Here is a 20,459-nt window from a genome sequence, read left to right as displayed (position 1 = left end):
CATGACTTTTGACCTAGAAATTTAGTGCTGGGAATTTGTCCTCAGGAAAATATCCCAATCAGGTCAGAAAATTATATGCAAGATGTGATCCAGAATTAATTGCAGTTATATAACCACACCACTAATGGGGTTTCATTCAGCTACTAAAATATTTCCCAGGCATTTTGAAGGATAAACAAAAGCACTGGACAATAAAACGTTAGGTGAAAAAGCAAAATACCAAACTCTTTGTATGGTAGCCATCCAGTGGGGTGTAGATCTTTGTGGGAGTAACTGACTCCCCTCAGCGGAGACTTTGGGGTGCCTCCCCCATGTTCCCCCTGCCCCTTGCACACCCCTCTCCCACAACACTCATCACACATCATGGTCATTGTTCACATACCCATCTCCTGCTGGGCTGGACACTCTTTCATGGTCAGGAGAGCCCGGTGAGATGGTGTGATTCATCTGGATATCCCCAGGACCAGCCAGGGGCCTTACACAGTATTTAGCAAATGTTTGCTGAGAGGGAGGAGAGGAAGTGACAGACAAGAGGCAAGGACAGAGGGAGGAAGAAGAAAGGTTTGAAATGAGAGAGGAGGTAAGAGGGAGAGAAAAGAAGCGTGAGATAAAAGAATGATAAAGAGGGAAGGAAAAGTGGAAGAAAGAGGAAGAAACAAAGAAAGGAAGGAAAGGAGGGGAGAAAAAAGGGAAAGAAAAGAGTAGACTGATGGATCAGAAACCTCTCTTTTCTGCTTTTAAAATCCCCTGAAAGCCTAAGCCCACTGCCTAGGAACGGAAGCTTGCTCTGCGCAAAGCCTGTACAATACAGAGGGTGCTGACAGGCCTCTTCATGAGGGGCCCACCCAAACCTTGGTGCTGGCAGTAATCCCATCTCTACTGTCAAACAGCCCAGGGAAGGGCAGGGCTTCTTCTCCAAATCTGCTATTATCCCCCATCCAGCCCCAACTGGCAGGAGAGAGCTGGTGCTGGCAGGATGCCTTTGTTCTCTTCACAAACGTTAAGTACCATGTTGACCACCGCTTACAAAAATTAGCCTTTAAAGCTTCAGGCATCCTTACCCATACAACAGCAAACTAAACAACAGTCAGCCTCCACTAGGAGGGGAGGTCTAGATCACAGCGAATTTTTTGCATCATCGTCTATCCCTGAGGGAAGCATTAGCTTCCCTGGTTCTGTTCTCCCTCCCTCCTGTTCTCCCTCCTGCCATCTCCACCGTCAAGTCAGAGGAATAGAAAATCCATTAAGGTCTGAGCCTCAGAAGAAAAGAGAGGTGCTGTTCTCATCAAACCAACACCTACCCAAAAGTCACTAGTTTAGCAACCTTGGCTATCTGGAAAACAGCAGAGAACCAAAGCTGTTACTACAGAGACAGGGAAAGACAGTGGCTATGTCATCAGGAGGGGACGTTTGAACTGGTTTCTGAAATATGAGAAGTTCATGAAGCCAAAAATGGAGGAAAAGAGGAACATTCCAGCAAAATAAATAGTATATACACAAACAGTGCTGAGGAAGTTCTAGGTTCCATGCAGTAGAGGAGGAATGGAAGGCAGAAGATGTGTGCTATCCGTGGTCCTGAAACGCCGTTGGGCACTGGGACAGCGAGGTTTCTTCAAACCCTGGGAGGCTGAAGATCTCTCTCCCTCCTACCTCATCCAGCATTGTAGTTCCTCACTGCTTTTCTTTCTCAGCTCACCAGCATATTTTTAATCTTTGCATTCCCACAGAACAAAAACAATCGTGGCCTATGTTTCACAATGTATGTAGTTGGTTTCAAGTACTTTGAACTCTTAGTACCACCCTTTCAATACTTTAATTTTCCCACTCCAGGAAGTTGGAGGGAGAGCATCCGACCACCATGTCCACTCTCCTATAATGCTTCACCAATGCAGAGACTGGAATCTGGGGTTAATGAATAGGTGAGTATCAAAAAAGGATCTCAGAGCTATGGCCTTCACACTGAGAAGGCAGCTCCACCCAGGGGGGGCTGCTGGGTGCACACGGATTCTGACGAGGCTACCTGATTCATCAGTGGGAAGGAGCTCAGAGTAAGTAATGACCAGTCACTCCTGGAAAGACGAAGATTCTCTTCTCCAAAGGGCAAACATGGAAATGAGTTCTCAAAAAGATCAGGGAAGCCCCATTTTGGTAGAAATGTGCCTGCCCATGCACTGAATGTAGGTGGAACTGCTTTCTCTTAAGACAAAGGAAATATCAGGTGAGTTTTGAAAGTCATTAGTCCTTCAAACTCTACGAGCCGCTAATGTTGAGGCTGACATTTGCAACTCAAACATTCAATAGGACAGGTAGGCACACCTCAGTCATGCGTGTACAACTCACAACATGGCACCAGAGCCTCAATGATCCCCAAAATTGGGGGCTGCCTGATAAAAATTCCAATCCAGGAGCTTTTGTCAAGATTTTCATTACCAGATCTAGCTTACGGGCCAGGAGTATATGTTATTAACAAACACCCCAGATAATCTTGCCGTAGACCCTCTGTGGTAGACTGTGTTGCTTGTTCCACAATTCTTCCTGCCCTCCCACCCTCGTCATGCTCCAAGGTGGGTACAGTGCTCTCCCCGCCCCCCGGGCTGTGGGCATGCCCACGTGACCTGCTTTGACCAACAGAATGAGAGTGGATGGGAATGCACCAGTGTGAGTACAAGCTTTAAGAGGCACATGGGTTTCAGCTCCATCTCTTGAGAGTCCACCCTCTGCCATGAAAACCGCATGACCCAAGGAATGGCACCTCCTGCAGTCCGAGTCCCAGAATGAGATAATAGGAGGGGTGTACCTGACCCAAACAGAAGGCTGAAAACAAATCTAGCTAGGCTCTGCTAAGCCTCTGCCACCCACAGACCTGTAAGTAATAAGTATTTGTTGTTGTAAGCCATAGAATTATGGGGCTGCTTGTTATGCAGTATTATTGCATCAAAGCAAGTTGATACATTGAGGTTCTGTGCTGGGAGCGACAGCCACAGGGATTGCTGTCAGAGAGATTTTCTAGCTCAAATACTTCATAATTCCATGACTTACTTCCTACGTTAACAACCAGGGCCCCCTGCCTCCCAGCCTCCCCTCGCAGATCTCCTGTCCAGCCTCCTTGCAGCAGCAAGGGCCGCCACGCAGTGCAGCTGCACACTCATTTATTCAGTGAAAACCAGGCCATTTGCCTTTGATTTTGCCTCGGGGGACAGCCTGTCAGCCTGTGGCCCTTTGCCACACTTTCCAGGAAAGCAGCCCTGGACGTGGTAACAGGCCTGAGACCGAATCTAATTAACACACATTTGTTCTCCACTCATATGGGTAGGGGACACAGTGACAGTTTCCTCCTTCGTGAATCAGAAATACAGGTGGTCGCCATGGATCGCAGGCTTCTTCTGCGAACTCAGGCCCGTTTCCACGACAACTGCAGTTTTAACAGCGAGATCTCAGGCCCCATCGTACCAAGCAGACATTAAGGAAGTACTCCCTGATGAACTGAATATCTGGTTTTAAAATATTATACCTCTATCACGACCCCAGAACTGGGCAGGGCCTTCAGGCTGCCTGGAGGAGGAGGATGTCGCTACATCTGCATCCATGTCTACACCCATTCAGTGTTCCCTTGTCTCTGCTTTTTATCTTATATAAAGCACTCTGAACAGAAATCCTTTGTCTTTAAGAAAGGCACATTCCTGAGTATATACTAAGTGTCAGTTCTGCATTACATGAGTTTTCATTTTTAATTCTTAGGCCACCTTCAAAAGTAGGTATGATTGCTACAAATGAGGAAACCCAGAGAAGTGAAGTAATTTGCTCACGGTCACACAGCCAGGAGATGGAGCCACATTTGAAGCTATTGCCACCTAGTACCTATAAAGTGACAGCCCACTGCCCCCTGGTGGTCATCCCATGTTCTCTTCGCTGTACCTGGTTAACGCGTCTGAGCCTCAGTTCCCTCCTCTGCAAAATGGGGATTAGCAAGAATAGACCACATATACGCATCCAGCTATTTATCAGGCACATTCCCAACTCCATGCACCTCACCCGCCCTCCTGCTAGAACTGTTGTGATTGTGCTCAAAAGGGAGTAAGGTGGATTAAAGGCCTCTGAAAGCTGCACAGGGCTCTCCAGTGGTAAGATATTAAATACAGAGACCCATTCTTCTAACCATCGTTGACAATGCTCCCTGAGAGCCAGGTGCTTTCACACTTATTTAACAGTCATTTAACAAAGAGGCAGTGCTGCCTGATGGTTAAGGGCAGGGGTGCATAGGCCAGACTGCCTGAGTTCTCATCTGGCCTCTCACTTACTAACCTGTGCCTTGGGCAAGTTCAGCTCTCCATGCTTCAGTTTCGCATCTGTAATGCAGAGGGTTGTTTTGAAAGTTAAAGGAATTAACATGAGGACAGCACTTGAAACAGTGCCTGATTTTTTTAAGTCCTTGCAACCAGGGGAGATAGATCTCATTCAAAAGCTCAGCTCCATCTTCAACTTCTCTCTAACCTCTCACACCCTACACCCAACTCTTTCCTAGATCAGCTCCAGAAATGTTCTCCTACCCCCCTGCTGATTTCCACCTCCCACTGCACCTGCCCCAGGTCAGCCATCGCCACCTGTCTCCCTGCTGCCTGTCTTGTCCCCTCCACATGCCAGGCAGAGCGACCTTTCTGAAACACAAATGCAACCATGTCATGCTTTTCCTTAAAACCCTTCACCAGCCTGTCCTCACACGTAGGACAAAGTATGCCCTCCTAGGGTCTTCCAGGCCTGACCCCGCCACTCTCCCAGCCCTGTGCCACCATATTCGTCTGCTCACACCGCACTCTGGCTCCCTAAGCAGCACTTCACACTCCCATGCCTTCCTGTGCCCTTCCTGCTGCCTGGATTTCCTGCCACACCTGCTCTGCCCACTGATTGCCAACTCGCCCTGTCAGGCGCAGTGTCCTGACTCCAGGAAGACGCGGTCACCCCTGGAGTTGCCACAGCATCGGGCTTGCGCCTCTGGTGAGCCTTGTTCCACATCTTCATGACACTTCGTCTTCCACCCCATTTTAATATGTCTCTGTCTCCCAGGAGACTGTGAGATCCTTTACACCAGAGACCGTAGCTTATTCCCCCACAGGTTCTTAGCTGGCTGCCCTGTGGCAAGACACCTAACCTGCGTGTGCCTCAGTTCCCTCATCCGTTTACGGAACTAATCAAAGTACCCACCTCACAGGATTACTTAGGATAATATGTAAAAGCACTCCATACACTGAATACTGGTCTATGAAGTCCAACGTTTTATGCCAAATGTTCTGTGTCCACGCATTTGAGGAAGCAGGAAAAAGTGCCCGTTGCTTTCATTAGCTTCTCAAAGGAGTCTAGGACCCTAGAAAGCTTTTAAACCAGTTTAAAAGGTGCCTAATAATTAAAGTTCTATTTTGGATCCATTTTGCTTTGCACACCCAGAAATAAATGATAGCAAAAAGAAAAAAGAAGGAAAGGAAAGGAAAAAAAATCCAAACATTGTACCTGGAAATTGTGCTAGAGGATGAATAAAGAATTGGGGCCATTTGGGAAAAGGGAAGGTCTTAGGTAACTTAAAAACATCTTCCAGAGCCTCTAGGACTATCAGTGTAGAAGGATAAAGAAGCTGTGAAAATTCTGAGTGCAAAAGTGCGGCAAAAGGCAGACTTTCACTCCACAGATAAAAGAGTTTTCCAGCAACAGAGCTGTCCAAGAGTAAAGTAGGCTGCTCTGTAAAGTGGTGATCTCTCTGTCACTGGAGGTATGTAAGGAGAGGGTTTGGAATTCTTATACTAGATGGAAGATGCGGAGTGAGAAAGAAGCAATGGACACTATTTCCTGACTCCTTAAATTCACAAACACAGAAAATTTTACATAATTTAAAAGGTTCCTTTCAACCTTGAGGTTGTAAAAATCAAATATTTGCTGAGATGTTATTAGGGCTTAAGCCCTAAGTGTCTACGAATATGGTATGATATAAAATACATGGCAGCATATTTGGAGACAGGTACAAAATCTCAAACAGCCACCTGTTTGCTTTATGCAATTCTGCATCAAATCCATTGAGCCTTCCCCTGAAATTGACTCCAAGTTCTGACCCCAAGTTGTTATTCAGTCAATGCCCTGGGGTGATGTGTACTTAGATGATCCAATGTATATATGGAAGATGCCTCCTGTAAAAGCTTGCTTTTCACTGTGAAATGCAGTGAAGTCCATTAATAAATCAAATCTGCCCTCTCCCCACTACCAAAGTACCATTTTGGAGGTCTTTTTTTTTTTTTTTTAGCTTCAAAGCTCTTCAAGCAACTCTCATCTCCTTCTGGATGGTAACTACCTAAATGCTAAATCCATGGACAGGACATTTGTTAAGGAAGGTCAAGTGCAGGAGTGGCCGACCCCTCACTCAGCAACGAAGCACAGTTTGCAACCTGGGCTCCATTCATCCACTCCCACAGTAGGGAGGCCCTGCTATGAGTCATCAGAGTGCAAGAGCGCTCCTGAGCAGATGCCAAGGAGAATTAAACATTGTCCCAATCCTCTAATCATTCACAGTCAAGTGGACAAACCACCAAAGTTACTGAAGTGAGCCTGCTCACAATTCCCAGCCCCAGGAGAAAGGATTCTCCATAAGGAATGGGCATGGCTTATACAAAGGCAAAGCGCCAGAGAGGGTGAGCCTGGTCAGGGAGAATGTTCCAGGTGCCTGGGCACAGGCCCAAGGAAGGAGAGGGGAGCTGCAACCTCATATGTCCACAGCCATCACTTCCCTGCTTGCTCTTGTTTTCTAGACCAGCCTCTCTATGAAGCATCCTAGATCCCATTTCGTTTACCAAACCACCAACACCAATTCAGAGTTGTCTTTTCTCACTAAGAGCAAAGTTATGATTAGCTCTGTGCATCTCTCTAGGGTAACAAATCTCAACCTTTGTGTTCAGAACATACTTACAAATAGTATAAAAATCTGCAGCATTCTTGAAGGGATTAAAAACCTAAAACAACAACAAATAAGTCAGCAGTCATTACCGTGCCATCCTACTAGAGTGTCACTATGTCTGTCTCACGGGGCCTTTAAGAGCTCCTTAATTGCACTTGCTTACTCTTCAGCACCATGGCGCTGTCCACTGCCCTGACTCTGTTCTCTTATATGCTCAAGAGGCAAAGTCTTCTGATGTTATCTTTCCATGGCAGGAGCTTCCCTTTACTCTCAAAAAAATGAGACTTTATTCACCACGGCTCGGCTTGTGAGTGCTCATGTCTCCACCTGATAGACGTTACTAGATCAATTTGTAGATTTGGTTGTGGCAAACATAAACTTTAAATGCTGATCAAAATTTACCAGCACATCCACAGAGGACTTTTTCAATACACCACTGTGCTCACAGCACACAGACTGAGAACCACTGGTTGCTGGAATATCTTGCATTTTCCTATCTTCTACAAGTGCCTCTTGTACATGGGCTCCTAATCTGTATCTCTGGCCCTTGCCTCTCACCCCTATTCCAATCTGTGTTTCTAACTGTCCAGTGAGACACCTCAATTTGGTGCTCATTTCCAACTCCAATTCAACCTAAGAACCAATGCAGGCCTTTTCTTCCAAACTCACCTACTAGACTTTCTGACCCTCATTATCAGCTCCAACAGGTGTTTATTAGCATCTCTTATGTGCCAGAACGTTCACATTTAATCCTCAGATCTCCTCTAGGAAGACTAACATTGGGCTTCTGCCCATTGATTTACGCCTTGATCCTGTGACTTGCTTTGGCCAATGGACTATGAGCAGATATGAAATGCGCCATGGCTGAGCAGAAGTTCTTAAAGGCATTTCACGTTGCTACCAGTCTCTTGTGCTTCCATCCACTGCTCCTTCAGCCTGGGTGTGAAGGTGAGGAGATACAAGGAGCAGACCCATTGTACACCAGCAGCCAGAAGCAAAGCTACAGACAATCCAAGGCCCTCATGTAGCATAAGCAAGAAATAAATGTACGTCATTGAGACTTTGGGATTACTTGCTATGGAACAAAGCTGACCAATACACCATCCTACAGTAAGAATAATAGCTAACCCATGGAGCATGTACTATGTGCAGGCCCTATTCTAAGCATCTTACATATATTAAGTCATTTCATTCTCAGGAAAATACCTTATAGAGTATTATTATTATTATTACACCATTTTACAAATGAGAAAGTTGCTGCATAGAGAGAATAAGTGACTTGCCCAAATTACACAGCTAGTAAGCGGAAGAGCTAGGATTCAAACCTAGAGTCTGGCCTCAGAATTCACATTCTTACATGCTGCCTTTATCATTCCATCCTCCCAGCTCAAGAACTTCCAGTGGCTTCCTATTACATACAGAATAAAGTCAGAGTGTCCTATAACTTGGAACTGAATTATCTAATCCAATTCTATACAGAAAAGGAATCTGAGGCCCAGGGAGAGGAATTGACTTGCTCAAGATCAAATTTGCATTTGAGTCAGACTTAGAGCCTGTGTGCTGCCTCCATCGCCTTGGGTGCATTCTGTCTGACTTCCAAAGCCTTGTAGAATGTCGCCATACCCCACCCATTCCAATTTATTTCAAGTTCTTCACCCTCTGATTTTAAACTCCTCACTCTGTTCTGACCATAGTCGTCCCCATCCCAGGTCTTGTCCACGCTGTTCTGCCTACCTTGCATGCTCCTCCCTTGTCTCCACCAATCAAATCCTTCAACACCAGGCTCAGCTCGTGCCATCCCCCAAGTCCCAAGAAGCCACCTCTCTGCCAACGCTGAGTCCCCCTTCTCTGAACTCCTCCAACACCTGTGGTCTGTCCCATAGTTCACCCTTTCATCATTTTTAAGTTGCTCCATGTGTGTGCACTTCGCCACTTAGATGGTAAGCCTGTTATGGTCAGGAAATATGTATTTTTAACTGTCCATCACACCTTGCAGAGTTCAAGGAACAGAAAGATACATGGCTAACACTCACTGATTACCTGCCATTCTGAATTTTCATCTCCTCAAAGAGAGAGCCTGAACTTGGGGATGGAACTATCATCTGTTAGCCACTCACTACGTGCCAGGCACATTCACATATGTCGTATCACATGTTTCCACATGCACAGTCTTGGCCAAGTTCATTATAAGAAACAAGCATTCAGGGCTAAGTTGGCATAGTTATGTATGGAAGATCTCATAACTTGTTACCACTTTTATCTCCTCTGAAACACTTTGTAAGAATTTAATTTAATCAAAATAATTTTTCCCCTAAGAATATGTTTCAGTTCTCCCTCTCTGATCATGAACTTGACGTAACTGAGGGTGTTTACTTCTTTGCCCTGGATGACAGAAGCTCGGGATCAGCATCCGAGGTCCAGTCGCCCAGCGCCAGTGGTCCAGATCCTTGCAGGTTTGTTCTCTGCTCTTCCTGGGTCCTCAGTCCTGGTATTCTACTTCCATCTGATTTCACTATGTGCATGACAAATCATTGTAGGCGTCTCAAATCCTTTGTGTAAAAAGGCAGGGAAATAAACTGAATATCTATAGATAGGCTGAATGTTACCCTTGGGAAACTTAACAGGTCTCACACTTTTTTGCATATTTGTACGTTAGAGAAACTAATTCAGTCTGATGTGATTTTTTATTTAATGATCTCTTTCTTCCCTGCTCATCTTTACTGTTTGATCTAACACACACACACACAGATTACAATCGGAAAGTGATTTTCTTAGCAGGCAGACCAGCCCAACCAACCTCCCTGCTTGAATCTGAGCTCTTCATCCTCCTAGGCCACTGCAAGAACCTTTTCACACCACTAAGTCTCTGGAAACCCTAGTTTACCCTTTGGGAAACAGGCTGCTTTCCTCACAGGACTGCTCTGGAAGCCGGGTGAGAGATCATAGAAATTCTGGTGAATGTTGTAATACTCTGCAAAATCACAAATAGTCAGCACTCCTGAGTCTTAACTATCGTGCGGGACACTCTTGTCTCCCCCCACAGTTGAGCAGGGCCCCCCTTCGGTGGCTCGGTTGGAAGCCAAGAGCTTCCGAGGGCCATGCAGCCACGTGCCTTTGTTTGCTCAGAGCCACGCCCAGGGTGTTCAACTCACTTAACCACCACAGTGGGCACCACAACAGCTTTAGCTAAGTTAATCCCCAGCTGTGCCATTAATTTTTTAAAAAGCCACACATGAAACAGAGTTTTATAAATATTTTAAACAATCCTTGGGGGCTGAAGCTAAGTGTTTCTGCTTTTTTCCCTCTTCTGCATCAGGCTGCTCTATTATCTCAGAAGAAGGGTGAGGTGGAGAAAAGAGGAAAAGACACCAGGATCATCATCAACATGAGCAGAACGTTCTTGGAATTCAGCCGTCCCCCTGTCTTGGTTGCGCTGTGCCTGCCTGGGATGTCCCCTCTCCTCCTCTGCTCAAGTACACTCTCTCTGATCGCCGATTTCACTTTCAAAGCTGGGACCTTATCCCCATTGTTCAGATGAGGCTCACGGGGCACAGAGTGACCCAACATCAAGCAGGTAGGTACTTGGGGATGCAGCTGAGAGCTGTATCTTGGTCCTTTGTCAAGCCCCTGGGTCCCACCAGAGGCCACACACACCACGGCTACCAAAAACATCTTAACCGTCTCCAGCGTTTGCTCTAACTGCACCGAGAAGCCGCACTTGGAAGCAGAGGTTGGGCTCCCACAATGCTGACTTCCTTCCCTTTCTCCCACATGCCACACTTGCCACACTCATTTGCCCCTGGAGCTCCCTCCACTCAGACAGAGCCCCTCCCTCCTCTCTGCCCTCCTGCCTCCCTCCCCTCCCAGGACCAGGTGGGTGTCCCTGCTGTGGTCTCCTCTAGCCTCCTGCATTTCCCCTTATCACAGCCCCCACAGCTTGCTGCAATTTCAGGCTGAAATGTCAGTCTTTGCTAAACCCTGGGAGGGCAAGGGTCAGCCCGTCTTGTTCCCACTTTCCCTAGCACCCAGCAAGCGCCCGGCACAGACGGGGTGCTGCTTATTACTATGAACTTACCAAATGAGTACCACTGAACAGTCAAGGGTGCAGCGTTTGGAAAGCCACAATGCCCACCCAATCATGTAATGGCCTTCTGGCTCCTGTCACAACACATACATTATCAGCAAGAGGTCCTCAGGAAGCCGAGGGTCCTACCAAGGAGCTCCGTCCAAGTCCATCCTCTCCGGTCTGTTCTTTCTCCTCTAAATCACAAATCTTTCTGGCCAGGGTGGGCTATGTGGACCAAATGAAATGCAAATGCCTCATCCAGGCCTCTTTCCCAGGAGCTGAGCACGACTGTCAGCATCTCTCTTCCCCATGCTATTGACGCTGTTGGAACCACTCCATCTGACTCTCGTTTACACGCGCGTGGACTACTTGCAGCTCAGCCAGCAGTTCTGAAGCCCTTACTCTGCACCCAACACACACTAAGCGCTTTGCCAGGGTCCTCTTGGACGCTCGAGGGCCCTGTGAAGCGGCCAGTGTTAGGCCCACTTTGGATGTCAGAGCACAGAGGCTCAGAGAGGTGGCAGAGGGGAGATGTACACCCAGATCCATCCGGTGCAAAACCCTGGGCAGGTCATCTCCACTCCAGAGGGTCACAGCCAGAAGGCAGGGTGACCGCTGCGGCTGTGCAGACTGAGAACTGTACAACTCCGGGGACGCCATTCCCACAGACCTGCCTCAAAGACCATCTTGCTAAACTTCCTTCTTGGAAACTGGGGTCCTGAGAGGGGCACACACCCACCGTGGGCCACAGTCACAAAGACACCCAGGGCTCCCGACTTATCAGTCGCTGCACCACCCCACCCCCATCACCAGCTTCAGTTCCCCTGGGGGGGGGGAGGGCAGGGTTAGAGAGTCCCAAGGCAGGGACCTGCTCATACAAATATCTCAGTACTTTCCTCCCACACTGCCTAGCCTGGGACAGCCACATTCCTTCCATTGATTCTTAGCTAATGTGACTAGCCACCTAGACTGGTGTCTCAGAGGGCAGGGAGTAGGGATGGGTAGAAGGTGGTCGCCACCCTCAGGAGTCACACTTCTGGATGGGAACTCAGCAAAGGTCTGCAGGCAAGACCTGAAGCTGGGCCCAGGAGGGATTTTCTAGGGAAGGGAAGACAGCCCAGAGTTGGGCAGGATGCAGGGCTGCTCTGGGGAGGCGGGGGGCCGGTTCATTCCCAGCCTTCCTCTCACCTGCGCCCTCAGCCAGTGCTTCAGCCTCTGGGAGCTTTATGTGGACAACGCCTCTCTCAAAGGATTGATCGAGAAGATTCAATAAAACAACCTGTGCAATAGGCTGGGCAGGTGAGTGGGATATGTTGGCTTCCTCCCCCTACCCAAGGCTGCCCTCTTGCAGGTGCCCTGGGGCTGTCCCTGATCCTGGATTCTGGATAAAGAAGGATGCTGGGTCTCCCGTGGTCAAACCTCAGGCATCTCCCCGGAGGATCCCATCAGGTCCACAATCCCGCCTCCCAGCACCTGGCTGCTCCATCGCCATCACCCACCACCCAAGGCCCATGCGCTTCCCCAGCGCCTGTGGTCCAAGTTCGATTTGGTTCCGCTCTGGTGCCAGGCAGGGATGGGGTGGAGGCCAGGTCTCTCAAACGATGGGCCTTCAGCTCCCACCGTGAGACAAAGCATAAAGAGCGGGGATCCTTTGTTTCCGGCCACACCCAGGAGCAACAGCGGAACGCTCAGCCCCCACTACCATCCCGACCCCCCAGTGTTAACCCTTCCGGGGCCACAGCCGCCAGTGCCGCGCCGTCAGGTTATTTTTAGCTGCGGTGAGGAATGGGAGGGGCGCCTCCATCATGGCGTTGTCTCTGGGTCCAGACTTCCCCTCCATCAGCATGGGCGGGGAGTGGGGGCGGTGGTCGATCTCTCTCCTTCCTCTGGCGGGGAAGGAACTCGGCCGCTAGGTGCAAGAGCTGGACGCTGCGGAGGCCGCGCGCAGGAGGTTCCGCTCGAGGGCCAGAGGGAGGGGGTTCGGACCCCGCGCCCCTCCCTCTTTTGTTCAGCTCCGCATCCTGCCTGTCCACGCCGTCCTCTGGCACATCCCGTGGGGAAGAGGGGGCTGCAAGCCCGAGGGGAGAGGGACCCGAGGCTCCAGCCCCGCCCAGCCGTGCGGGGCTCTCCCTCCCCGCTCCCCCCGCCCCCCGCATTGTCCCCAGAGGCTGGGGGGAGGGGGCTGCAAAGCCGAGACCGGCCCCGCCCCACCCGCCGAGACGCAGGAAGCCTCGGCGGACGCCCCTGTCGTCCCCCCGCGGATCCCGACCCTGGCGGCGACACCCCTCCCGCAAAGAGCAGCGGGGGGGCCCGGCCTACCGTGATGTGCGGAATGCTCTTCTTGCCCTGGTAGGACATGGCCCCTCTGGCGCCCTCGGCCCGGCCGGTGGACCTGCGGCGCTGTCTTTCGCTCTGTCCGGCGCTCTCTCGGTCCCGCTCCCGGCGGGCGCGGCGACAAAGGCCCGGGAGGGATGAAGAGAGGGACGGAGGCTCGGCGCCCGCGCTGCCCGCACGCCCGCTGCCCCGGCTGCTCGGCCCGCCCGCCGCCGCCGCTCCGGCTGCCAGCACCGCCCGGCTCCGCGGAGGGCGGGAGGAGGAGGGAGAGGCGAGGGCGGGAGGAGGGGGCTGCAGACAGACAGCTCCTCCCGGCGGCGCGGAGCCGAGCCCGATTCGCCCCTCTCGGCTCGAACCAGGAAGCGCTTCCCTTCCGTTCCCCCCACTCCGCCCCCTGCCCCCCCAGCCGCCCAGCCCCGCCGACCCCCGCCCCGCGCACACGCCCTCGGCTGGGCCCCGGCCTCGCTCTCGTGATGGGGAAGGGCTGGTTTTCGGGGTTCATTTCAGAAGCCAGAGACCGCCTTCGGATGCGCAGGCAGAGCCCGGGGGCAGCGCCACAGGTGTGCGGCACCGCGTCTGGGGGCCTCCCCCGAACATCTGCCTGGAGGAGGGGATGTGGGCCGGGTGCCAAGGACCCGCCCAAGCTCTGAGTGTTCAAGGCCCTCCAGGATCAGGCCCAGCGACCGCCCCTCTCGGGCCTCTCGTTCCACAGCCTCCGTTTGTCCATCTGCCGCGCCGTTTCCTGAACAGACCAAGCACTTTTCCATCTTCAGCTCCAAGCCTTTATTCAAGCTGTACCCTCTTCCTGAATATCTTACCCCAGACAAAAGCTTACCCATTCTCCCAGACTCATCTCCGATGTCTCTTCCATAAAGCTTTTCCCCCTCACCCTCCCACCTCCATCATTCAACCAGCCTCTCCGAGGGCTCAGCAGGAGCCTCCCTGCCAGGCCGAGGGGGTGCAGCAGGGACAGGAGAGACAAGGCCCTAATTAATGGCTGACCTGCTCTACCCCATGCAGCGGCTCTCTCATCACACTGCCGGCTGGCATTGGGGCCACCAGGTCACCACCATAGTCTTGCCTAACAGACAGTGATTGCTTGGAGGGTCAAACCATTGGCACTAAGGTCCCCACAGCCCCGGACAAACTGGGAGACAGGAGGAGGAATAGGACCTCCTGCCTCCCAGAGGAAAGCATACACCAGCACCATGATCCAGATGTTGCTCTGTGGAGAAGAGGGCAGGAGGCCAGGGCATAGCCTTTTTTTCCTGATGACAGGAGAGGAAAGGAGGGAAGAGGGAGAAAGAGGGGAGCCCCAGCAAGCCCCTACAACACTGGGCAGGTGTCCCAAATCTCCAGGCAGAATAAGATGACAACTTTTTCTGCCCCTCACTTTCTGCCTGCAAAATCCAAACCTGCAGGCTCTGTGAAAAGACACATCTTCTTTATTTTCAAGATGCCACCCAGAGGGAGCGTACGCTAGGCGTGGTAAAGCCCCCACCACACATGTTGAGGCCTGAGGCCCTGGCCTCCACCACCACCTGGAGGCCAGTCCCTCAGCCCAGGACAGGAGACCAGAGATGCCTTGGCCTTAAAATGTAGGTGACGTTATAAGTCTACAAAGAAGCAGTAGCTTAGTATTCCAGGAACACTAGGCCATAATTTTCCCATTTTACCAGTGGGAAATTGAGGCTTACAGAGGTAAAATACTATCTCAGGTGCAAAGCACATTAGCTGCAGCAGAGATCTATCTGGAAGCCAGGTTCCTGCACACCTTGTCTAGAGCTCATTTCCCTACACCCATTCATTCAGCCTCAGCTCTGAGCTGGGTCCTAAATCCTTGTCGATGACTGGACATCGCGAGTGGGGACGCTCTCCCTCCTCGTGACTCCTACGTTCCCTTCCTCAACATGGTTCAATCCTATGTTCTATGCACCAGGACGTCCCCAGGGGTGTCTGGGCAGGGAAGCTCCGGGGCTGGGGACAAGACCACGTGCGCACCGGGGGAGGGGCACCAGTCCGCGATTGGCGAAACGGACCGCCGCTCCCAAGCGGACTTCCCGAGTACAAAGCGCCGCAGTCGCTCGGCCTGGGCCTGGGCCCACTCTGCGCTTGCGCCGCAGAGACCCCTCCTCCCGCCCCAGGAACGAGCTTTATGGGCGGGGGAAGGGCTGCGGCGCCCGCTGCAAGCGCAGGAGCAGCGAGGCCCGCCCCAGAGCCCGAGCCCCGTGGCCGCCCCGTCTGCAGAAAGTGATGCTCTCCCCGCAGGGAGACCGCGAGCCCCTCGGCGCGCCGAGGCGCCGCCTTTTGTCCAGACCCCGAGAAGCGATGGAGAAAGGGGAGAGACGACCAGAGGGAGAGGAAGGAGGAGTGGGAGAGGTGAAGCAACTAGCATCCCCAGTGCCAAGGCGCAACTGCGGAGCTGGTCCAGGCAGAGCCCGGGAGCGATGCTGGCGCTGGTGACACTGACCACAGCTCCATCAGGGACCCAGACAGCTCCCGGCCTTGCACAAAGCGCTCTCGCCTCCCTGACACTCCATCACGCCTTGAGGGAGGCTGGGAGGAGAATGCCCATTTCACAGATGGAGAAGCTGAGGCTCAAGAGGGCCAAGTGCCAGGGTTTCCTGGTACTGGTCCCGGTTTCTCAGTCCGCAGCCCTGAAGTCTCCCGCTCGGGCTCGGAAGCAGCGATCCCAAGCGAGGTGGGCCACCAGGGAAGGAGGTGGGCAGAGGGAGACAAGGAAGGGGTAGAGAAAAGGAGGCGGGACGCTCTCGATATCTCCCTCGTCCCCACCCCCACCCTGCACACCCTCACTGTAGACCTCCCCCTCGCGGGGCGCCGGATTCAGGACCATGGAGAGTTCCCAAGTTATGGGGACAGAAAGCCTCCGGCGAGGGGATGGGGACAGGAGGAAAACCACTACTGCGTTGTAGCAGCCACAGGCCGGCCCAACCCCACTCCTCCAGGAAGCCCTCCCAGATCTCTGTCGGGATCAAGCTCTGCCTCCTCCCGGCTCACTTTATGATTCTCACATCACTTAAGGCGAGAAGGGTTAATAAAAACGATAATAGTAAAACTCAATAACGAACATTTATTGAATGCTCATTACCTGCTGGCATTAACTGATTTAATTCCATTCTCACAATGACTCTGTCGCCCACTTTGGCCTGGGGTGGGGACACGGGGTGCTGAGTCGGGATCCCAGCGCCTGCCGGGGATCGAGGACCGGAGCATGCTCAGGCATAGAGTTCTGGGCTAAGCGGACAGACAGACAGCCAGCCCTCGGGTGCTACAACTTCCGTTTTCCAGGCACCTGGCCCTGACCCTCACCCATACATCCCAAAGCTGTGCCATCTACCCATCCATCTTTCCCCAGTTCCTTGGCGACTCCCAGTTCAAGGGAGAAAAGCCGCTGGGCCCAAGGCCTGGCGTTCCCTCTCCCTGATGCTCCCCCGCTTTCAGCCGGGAAAAAATCTCCAAGTCTTGGAAGCTAGCGACCCTGGTTCAAATCCCCACTCCGCCTCCAACTTGCTCTATCCGTGAAGTGAGCACACTGGCGTCGTGCTGGGGGACTCAGGAGCGTCCCCTGAAGATGTAGGCGCTTTGGGGGTAGCGGTTTCCAGTTCTCACTGCCCGACGATCTAAATCTTTAACCAAATCCTTCCCCCAGGAAGCATAGGAGGAGCACTCAGGAAAAGCTCCTTTAAGCTTGAAGCTGTGTGACCACTGAACCCCTCCCAGCACCTGGTACATAGTAGGTGCTCTATAATTGCTAATGAGTGAGTGAATAAATGAATGGACGAATGCGGAATAGAGCTCCCCTTCTTTTCATGAAGCAGAGAGTGGGGATCCCTGGACTAAATTCGCCCCAGAGGTCCCTTCGCGTTTTAAGGGTCCCTTGGTGGCTTTAGCCAACTTACTTCCCTCCTCAGAACCTCGCTCTCCCTTTCTGCAGAAGAGGAGCAGGGGACTGGATCTCCAAGGACCCTTTGGAGTCTCACGGACCATGCTGGCCAACCCTGACCGAGTCGCACAACCTCTCCGAACCTCTTGTATGATGGGGTGGGGGAGGGGCCTTCCATAGCTCTCCCAAGCTTGGCAGCAGCAGCCTCACCACTCTGGCCAGGACACTGCCCTCCGGCATCCCCCTGCCCAGTGGCCCCGAGGGCCCCGCCCCCCACGTCTGGTCCGCGCGCGTACCTGGCCATTGTCCCGGCCGAGTGGCAGGTCACGGGGCGCGGGGCAGCGGATACGCAGTGCGGGCGGCCGCTCGTCGCGCTCGCCTGGAGAGCTGACGGCCGAGCCCGAGGGCTCGCTCACGTCGCTGGCGGTGTCCTCGCTGCCGCCGGGCCCCGGCAGGCCGACCGCGTCCAGACGGCCAGCACTGCGCGGCGTGCGCGCCGAGCCGCGGCGGCCCACGCTGTACGCGTCGAAGTCGATGGTCTTGTTCTCGTAGGCGCCCTCCACCGCGGCGAACATGCCGCCGTACTTCTGGCGCGGGGTCTGCGCCGCGCTGCCCGGCCGCGCCAGGTACACGGGCAGGTCGTCCTCCGTGTTCCACGCGCGCCGCCGGTCCGCCATCCCGGTCCAAGGCCGGCCGCCCGCCCGCAGCCCCAGCCACCCACCACCTTGCGCCGCGCTCCGCGCTCGGTGCGGGCCCGCGGTGGCCCAGGCGCTACTGCGGCCAGGGGAGGGGCGGGGCGGGGCGCGAGGCGGGGCCGGGGCGGGGCCGAGGCGGGGCCTCCGGGAGGCGGTCGGCCGAGCGCAGCGGCCAGCTACAAAGGACCGGGAGGCGGGGACCGCGGCGAGGGCGGGGAGCGACGATGACGTGTCGGAGCCGCAGCGCTGAGGGCGGGCAGCTGAACCGCAGTGCCCTCGCCGCACCCCCACTCCCCACCCCCAGGCTGAGCGCAGGGCGCGAGGAGAGCGAGCGGTGGGAGCCGCATGCATGCACACACACGTACACACACGCTCCCGCGGCACACACAGGTTGGTACTAGAACACCAGACAATTACGCCATACAAACACGTGAGAGACGCACAAACATGCTCACACACACACGAGTCGATTACACACACGCTCCCGAGACACACACAGGCTCGTTCACGCATATTGTAGATAATTTCGCACACACACATGCTTGTACTTATTCTGAGTCAATTACACACACATACGCCAGAAATTCTCGTAGTCACTCAACGCCGCGCGTACACGGCATCACACCGAGATCGCACAACCGGAGAGACACTGGCACATTGGAGACAGCATTCATTCACTCAACACTATTATATCGGGTGCCTAGCACGTTGGTGCTGGGGACAGTGCCGAGAGCAAAATAAACCAAGAGCTGCCCTCCGGGAGCCGACATTCTAAGGAGGGAGGAGGCAAACACACATAATGTACCAGGCAGTGCTAAGCACCAGGAAGAATATACAGCAAGGTAAGAGGGACACACTAGGACCACATTCACGCAGACAGACATGCACGCGAACTGGTGACTCACACACGTACCCGATGCTCATTCCTGCGACACTCATGCAACAAAGAGATTTTCAAACGCTCATGCCAAAGGCAAACTCAAGAGGTGACTCCACACAGGTGCACTCATAAACCCCGACAGGACGCCCGCACACAAATTCACACTAAAGATGGGGGAAGTCGGAAGCTTAAATAGAAACGTTCCAAAGACACACAAAGAGACAGACCACCACACACACACTCCTGTCAGTCACCCAAACAGGCAAATATTCCCCATTCAATGGTCACCTCCCACGACCCCGGCTATAGCCTACCCTTGCTGAGCCAGGAGCTTGCAGCCTGGCAGTCCCTGGCTTTCTCTGACTAGGGCCACATGGAGGGTGTGGGAGCGTGGGGGCGTGGGGGTCACTCTGCTGGGGCTCCTCTCTGCCCTTCTTCAAGGCCAGGCTCCATACCCTCCCTGAGACACTGTCCCTCATTTCTCCAAGTTTATTATCAGGCAAAGGGTCCTAAGAGCCTCCGGGGACCAGGCGGTCCCAGCTGCTCTTTCTGGACGGGCAGAATCGCCAGCTGCTGACTGGCTCGCTCCGAGGGCGAGTCCAGACAGGCAGTATCCAGGCTGGGTGGGGTTCTCAGCGAGGAGCATCAGCACCTCGCGCTGCGCCCCACCCTCCGCCTTGGTCTAGGAGCTGTTCCTTCAGCACTCGGCATGGCCGGGTCCGGAGTCCCAGACAGACAGATAGCCGGACTCACATTTTCCTTCTTGTGACTGCTGGGACCCATGGGCTGAGGACTCTGGGGACATCAGCTCCATGGCCTCAGCTGACACCTCCCCGCATTTGCTATCTTTTGGCCCTGGAACAAGCTGGTCTGTGCAGTAAGTCGGTATTATCACCTCCCCCCAGGGCAGATGAGGAAACAGGAGGGGAGAAGTGAAGCAGACGCCTGGTGCCTCAGATCTCACTGTTGCTCAGCCAGGCCTGGAGCTCAGTGGGCATTTAGCAAGTCCCTTTTCCGTGCTTGAGAGAGAGAATAGTGCTTGGAACACAGAGATGAATATTTATAAAGTCCCTGCCTTCAAGAAGCATATATTATAGCAGAGGAGAGAGAGTTGGCCATAAATAAGGACAGAGAGTATCATCCCCAACCCTCATCCTGGCCTCCTCCGTCCTTTTGTCCCCGGGCACCCTGCACAGATTTCTGTCACAGATTCTCCTCTTGAAGTCTGCAGGACTCTAGGCTGCATTGCGAGTGTTTTCAGTGAAAACTTCTATCTGTCCTTTGAAATACTATTCCAGGCAAGGAAATTTCATACTGAAGACCACATAGGAACTTCTAAAGCTCCACAAATATTCGTAGTGACTAAACCTATAGAAATATCAGAGAATCCAAGAATTTGAGTTAGACAAATTTGAGGTCTATTCTCATACTCTATGCCTGAATCTGCTCTCAACATCTTGAAGAGACAGTCTCTTGAGCTTTGCTTAAATACCGCTGGTGATGGAGATCTCATGACTCTCCAAGAAAACTCTTTCCCTTGTGAGAAAGGGCTAGGCAGTTGGCAAGCTTAGGAGGGAGTGACACAGGAAGGAGGAGGGAAAGAGATGTCTTCATGCAGAAGCAAGAAAGGATAATAATAGTTCTCACTT

The 20,459-nt window shown here is 52.8% G+C and overlaps 1 protein-coding gene across 3 annotated transcripts in view; it reads right to left on the bottom strand.

The window, feature by feature from the left end:
- Positions 1-17,939, bottom strand: part of CRMP1 (collapsin response mediator protein 1) — a 72,945-nt gene extending 55,006 nt beyond the window's left edge. For all 3 annotated transcript variants that reach the window (XM_087434900.1, XM_087434901.1, XM_004432260.3), the window contains exon 1: positions 17,532-17,939. In XM_087434900.1, the coding sequence (XP_087291026.1) occupies positions 17,532-17,912 (381 nt within the window). In that variant the 5' untranslated portion in view covers positions 17,913-17,939. The remainder of the gene's footprint in view (positions 1-17,531) is intronic.
- Positions 17,940-20,459: the final 2,520 nt, after the last annotated feature.

Source organism: Ceratotherium simum, chromosome 8 (genome assembly GCF_057802395.1).
Source record: "Ceratotherium simum simum isolate JZ-2026a chromosome 8, ASM5780239v1, whole genome shotgun sequence".
NCBI lineage: Eukaryota > Metazoa > Chordata > Mammalia > Perissodactyla > Rhinocerotidae > Ceratotherium > Ceratotherium simum.
Note: the sequence above shows the minus strand (reverse complement) of the source record. Positions and strands in the feature narration are given on the sequence as shown.